Source organism: Scardinius erythrophthalmus, assembly GCF_964197995.2.
Source record: "Scardinius erythrophthalmus genome assembly, chromosome: 6".
Classification (NCBI taxonomy): Eukaryota; Metazoa; Chordata; class Actinopteri; order Cypriniformes; family Leuciscidae; genus Scardinius; species Scardinius erythrophthalmus.
In genome coordinates, this window is record NC_138226.1 from 50,635,786 (window position 1) to 50,641,785 (window position 6,000).

At 41.5% G+C, this 6,000-nt stretch overlaps 1 protein-coding gene across 3 annotated transcripts in view; it reads left to right on the forward strand.

Annotated features, from left to right (window-relative positions):
- The window catches only part of LOC308692078 (mitogen-activated protein kinase kinase kinase kinase 4-like), a 114,063-nt gene extending 108,399 nt beyond the window's left edge, over positions 1-5,664 (forward strand). For 2 of the 3 annotated variants that reach the window (XM_081367785.1, XM_081367786.1), the window contains 2 exons: positions 540-679; positions 2,270-5,664. In XM_081367785.1, coding sequence (XP_081223911.1) covers positions 540-679; positions 2,270-2,353 — 224 coding nt within the window. In that variant the 3' untranslated portion in view covers positions 2,354-5,664. The remainder of the gene's footprint in view (positions 1-539; positions 680-2,269) is intronic. The other variant, XR_014030297.1, reaches the window with a different exon arrangement.
- Positions 5,665-6,000: the final 336 nt, after the last annotated feature.

The following is a 6,000-nucleotide window of genomic DNA, read 5'->3' on the forward strand; positions in this document are numbered from 1 at the left end:
ATCTAGAAGCACTGATAGATGTGTCTGCGTGTGGAAGGATATTCACAGCTAGTTTATTCCTCCTACTTTAGAACCCATGCAGATAGGAAGGTTGACTCCTGCACTGAAGACTGAGTCTGAAGGATGAAAGCGATGTTGTCTATACTGTGCTCAACCTGCTCAGAGCTAAGGGCACTCGTGACCATTCGGTATTGTAAATGTAGTCACTGTTGTGTGTTGTCAATGCTAATCAACGCTCTTATGCAGTGTCTAATTACAAAATAGCAGAGTTTAGAGGTCAACCCTGCTCCTGGGAACCCACTGCCCTTAATCAAACACACCTGAAGCAGCTAATCAAGCTCTTTAGGATCACTTGAACGTGCAGGTGAGCTAAAGCAGGTTGGAATTAAACGTTTGCAGGATAGTGGGTCTCCAGGAGCAGGACCTCTGCAATACAGCTCAAGAGAGAGACTGAGTTTAGCCTATCATACGGTACCAGTTAGTGTGTATTTGTTAATTTGTTTTTATTTCTTACCTATATTGTTTTGTTTGTCTTGCAGCTTATATTCGCTCTAACCAGATCATGGGCTGGGGAGAGAAGGCTATAGAGATCCGCTCTGTAGAAACAGGCCACTTGGATGGAGTTTTCATGCACAAAAGAGCACAAAGACTCAAGTTTCTGTGTGAGAGAAATGACAAGGTGAGTCTTTACATCATCTTTTTGTGTTTTTGCTGTAAAATCCATTACTGGGCTATACCTTGTTTTTTTTATACAAGTTAAGTCTATTTTTGGAATTTGTATTTTGGATTAAATGGTTATTTTTTCTTTCTGCAAAATATCACTGATCTGGGGGTAAAATGTGACCGGTTCCTGACAGGACATTAGAGATGCGAGGATCAGGTGTAACATCACCCGAATCCGCTGCTAAATATAAACCATCCACCCACACCTATGATTTTCTCTGATTTAGATATCCGCATCCGATCGACACATTACAGTTATTCTAATTCTCAGTGTTAAGCATGATTAGAGCCAGAAGCCATCTCACCCTGTAGCCCAAGACTGGTCGCCCACTGAAGCTCAGCAGGGCTGAGTCTGGTCAATACCTGGATGGGAGACTCCTGGGAAAACTGTGTCTCTGCTGGAAGAGGTGTTAGTGAGGCCAGTAGGGGGCGCTGCTCACCCTGTGGTCTGTGTGGGTCCTAATGCCCCAGTGTAGTGACGTGGACACTATACTGTCAAAGAGCACTGTCCTTCAGATCAGACGTTAAACCGAGGTCCTGACTCTCTGTGGTCATTAAAAATCCCAGGATGTCCTTCGGAAACAAGTAGGGGTGTAACGTCCTGGACAAACTTCCCCATTGGCCTCTGTCCATCATGGCCTCCTAATCATCCCTATATATATATATATATATATATATATATATATATATATATATATATATATATATATATATATATATATATATATATATATATATATATATATATATATATATATATATACTCATTGTCTTCATCACTGTCTCCTCTCCACCAGTAAGCTGGTGTGTGTGTGTTCTGGTGCAGTATGGCTGCCGTCGCATCATCCAGGTGGAGCTGCACATTGGTGGTGGTGGTTGAGGAGATTCCCCCTTCCATGTAAATCGCTTGAGTGCTGAGAAAAGCACTATATAAATGTAATGAATTATTATTATGAAACGGTATCATATTACACTGAAGTAGGCTGCTTTAAAATGAAACATTTATTTAAAGTAAAAGTTCTTCTTTGGCAAAATTTAGTTTCCTTAATAGCATAAACACAGCAAAGGCTGGATATTGGCTTTATGAGTTGGTCATATACAGCAGCCGTTACATATCACACACCCAGCGTTTGATTAGTCCTGGTTAACTATTAAACCGCAGCCACTGAGCATATGTTGTGCTTTCTTTCCTGGGAAAATAAAGTTTTGAGGAGATATACGCTGTTGTTGAAAGACGTAAAAAGAGTGATGCGTGTTCGTTGTGTTTTACAGTCTAATGATGATTATTTATTCAGATCAACACATTAATGATTTATCTCTCATTATTGTTGTCCGTGGATCCTCGCTTCACTACAGCACATGCTCTGGACTGGTTCAGTGAGATTCACCCTGATATACTAAATGAGTTGATAAGTTGAGTGTAAATTGACAGTGATAACTCGAGCTGTGATTATCTGTTGAGTGTGTAACCTGTGAAAGAAAGCTCTGCTAGATTCAGTCTGAACGGTGTGTGAGTAGTAAGATGCTGTTGGTTTGTGTCCTGCAGGTATTCTTTGCATCTGTGCGTTCTGGAGGATCTAGTCAGGTCTACTTCATGACTCTGGGTCGGACCTCTCTGCTCAGCTGGTAACCGACAGCATCCACCCCTGATCCACCACTGAAGTTCTCCACGTGATCGGCTGAGGCCAGGCCACACTAACGCCCAGAGCCTGCTGAACGACTGACAAACACAAATCGAATCTGCGTCCTTGTGCAGCGTGCTGCATGAGGAACTGGCTTGAGTATTCTACAGTATTATTGCTAGTCTGTGTAAATGTCTTTCTCTAGAGTTTAATACAATCTGACTCAGCTGAGAGGAATGGTGAAATTCTGCTAATGTGTCTCTCAGTCACAAATAGTGTCATTACAATGGTGAAACACAAAATGGCTTTTTGTCCTGTATTTTTATTTATGGGTTATTTATTTCTAGGTTTTTTTTATTGGTTTGTTTTTACTAAGCAGAGTAGTTACAGTAATGTGGAAGGTGTCTGAGAGGTCTTTATGGACCATCTTATGAAGTCAGCTAATGGTCATGTGATGTCAACAGGAAGCGGACAGCTGTGTTAGCCTCGGGTTTGCTTTTGGCACATCAAAAACATGGATTTGGATTAATGTCAATTTAACGTGGACTGTCCTGTGCCACATCTTTTCTTGTCTTCTCTCGTTTCCCTCGTTTTCTTCTGCCACTTGTCTGATGACAGTGGCCTCATTCCTACATTGAATTGACCAATGAAAGAGGTTTAATCCGGATCTGTTTAAGAAGTATCTCCACTGGCCCTGAGAAGTGTGCATCCAAACCTTGTGCCCTATCCTAATGTTTTGAAGAGCGTATGCTAGAAACCGCGAGTGAAAGCTAGTTCTGGCATTTTATGCACTGGACTTGAAAAAGTTGTCCTGAAACTGAACCGAACGGTCCACTCATCCAGACCAGAAACCGTAGTTTTAAAACTGACGTTTGATTCATTTAACGTATGATTGTTTATGATGCCCTTTGTTCCAAGATATGCGTTTTTCATCAGGCAGCGACAATGTTAATCTGAGAATACAAGTTTAGACATCCCCGTAATAACTTAATCTCAGTTATGGAAACATTACCTTCAGTGAGAAAGACTGTCTTGGTCATGGACTATTATTATTATTATTATTATTATCATTTGTAACTGAACTGTATATATTTAATAAAAGGCAGGACTGTGCTGTTAAGTAATTGAACCACATGAAAAGGAAGGGATGAGCATGCATGAGTCGAGAGACGCTCTCCACAGAAAGCTTTTCGGTGATTCTAGGGTTTTTAATATTATTATTGTTTTAGTTTTATATCTTTTCTTTCTCAAAGTTTTCACACACAAACTTAGTGAATCTGTATGATTATGTCTATTATGATTTCTGGAGTTATTTTCTCTCTTTAGTTCAGGCCTCACTTCTGCTCTCCCCACACACAGTATTTATAGATTTATATGTTCTATAATTTTTACATTTCTGTTTCTTGTGATAATTAGTATTAGATTTGATTTTAGTATTTTAACAAAGCTGTTAAACTTTCAGTGAGTTAAAAGAAGAACGTGAATTGTGCCAGTGGCAAAAACTAAAAGTGAAGCATACATGTTTAGAAACTGGACTGGCGCTCTTTTCCCCTTTTTCCTAAGCTTTAACTTTGAAGATCCCTCAGTCCTTCACACAGTTAGGACACAGCGAGATACTGTGGGGGTTCAGTTATTGCCCATATACAGTAACTTTGAAGATCCCTCAGTCCTTCACACAGTTAGGACACAGCGAGAGACTGTGGGGGTTCAGTTATTGCCCATATACAGTAACTTTGAAGATCCCTCAGTCCTTCACACAGTTAGACACAGCGAACGACTGTGGGGGTTCAGTTATTGCCCATATACAGTAACTTTGAAGATCCCTCAGTCCTTCACACAGTTAGGACACAGCGAGATACTGTGGGGGTTCAGTTATTGCCCATATACAGTAACTTTGAAGATCCCTCAGTCCTTCACACAGTTAGACACAGCGAACGACTGTGGGGGTTCAGTTATTGCCCATATACAGTAACTTTGAAGATCCCTCAGTCCTTCACACAGTTAGGACACAGCGAGAGACTGTGGGGGTTCAGTTATTGCCCATATACAGTAACTTTGAAGATCCCTCAGTCCTTCACACAGTTAGGACACAGCGAGAGACTGTGGGGGTTCAGTTATTGCCCATATACAGTAACTTTGAAGATCCCTCAGTCCTTCACACAGTTAGGACACAGCGAACGACTGTGGGGGTTCAGTTATTGCCCATATACAGTAACTTTGAAGATCCCTCAGTCCTTCACACAGTTAGGACACAGCGAGAGACTGTGGGGGTTCAGTTATTGCCCATATACAGTAACTTTGAAGATCCCTCAGTCCTTCACACAGTTAGGACACAGCGAACGACTGTGGGGGTTCAGTTATTGCCCATATACAGTAACTTTGAAGATCCCTCAGTCCTTCACACAGTTAGGACACAGCGAGAGACTGTGGGGGTTCAGTTATTGCCCATATACAGTAACTTTGAAGATCCCTCAGTCCTTCACACAGTTAGGACACAGCGAGAGACTGTGGGGGTTCAGTTATTGCCCATATACAGTAACTTTGAAGATCCCTCAGTCCTTCACACAGTTAGGACACAGCAAACGACTGTGGGGTTTCAGTTATTGCCCATATACAGTAACTTTGAAGATCCCTCAGTCCTTCACACAGTTAGGACACAGCGAGAGACTGTGGGGGTTCAGTTATTGCCCATATACAGTAACTTTGAAGATCCCTCAGTCCTTCACACAGTTAGGACACAGCGAACGACTGTGGGGGTTCAGTTATTGCCCATATACAGTAACTTTGAAGATCCCTCAGTCCTTCACACAGTTAGGACACAGCGAACGACTGTGGGGGTTCAGTTATTGCCCATATACAGTAACTTTGAAGATCCCTCAGTCCTTCACACAGTTAGGACACAGCGAGAGACTGTGGGGGTTCAGTTATTGCCCATATACAGTAACTTTGAAGATCCCTCAGTCCTTCACACAGTTAGGACACAGCGAGAGACTGTGGGGTTTCAGTTATTGCCCATATACAGTAACTTTGAAGATCCCTCAGTCCTTCACACAGTTAGGACACAGCGAGATACTGTGGGGTTTCAGTTATTGCCCATATGCAGTAACTTTGAAGATCCCTCAGTCCTTCACACAGTTAGGACACAGCGAGAGACTGTGGGGGTTCAGTTATTGCCCATATACAGTAACTTTGAAGATCCCTCAGTACTTCACACAGTTAGGACACAGCGAGAGACTGTGGGGTTCAGTTATTGCCCATATACAGTAACTTTGAAGATCCCTCAGTCCTTCACACAGTTAGGACACAGCAAACGACTGTGGGGTTTCAGTTATTGCCCATATACAGTAACTTTGAAGATCCCTCAGTCCTTCACACAGTTAGACACAGCGAGAGACTGTGGGGGTTCAGTTATTGCCCATATACAGTAACTTTGAAGATCCCTCAGTCCTTCACACAGTTAGGACACAGCGAGAGACTGTGGGGTTCAGTTATTGCCCATATACAGTGACCTGGAATAAATTCACCTGGAACCAAAAAAAAAAAAAATAAATAAGAAAGCAAAGATTTTGTAAATCTAATGTTCATTGTTGTGTTTTATTTTAAGATATTGTTTTATATATTTCAACCATAATTCTTGTTATTAATAATAATAATA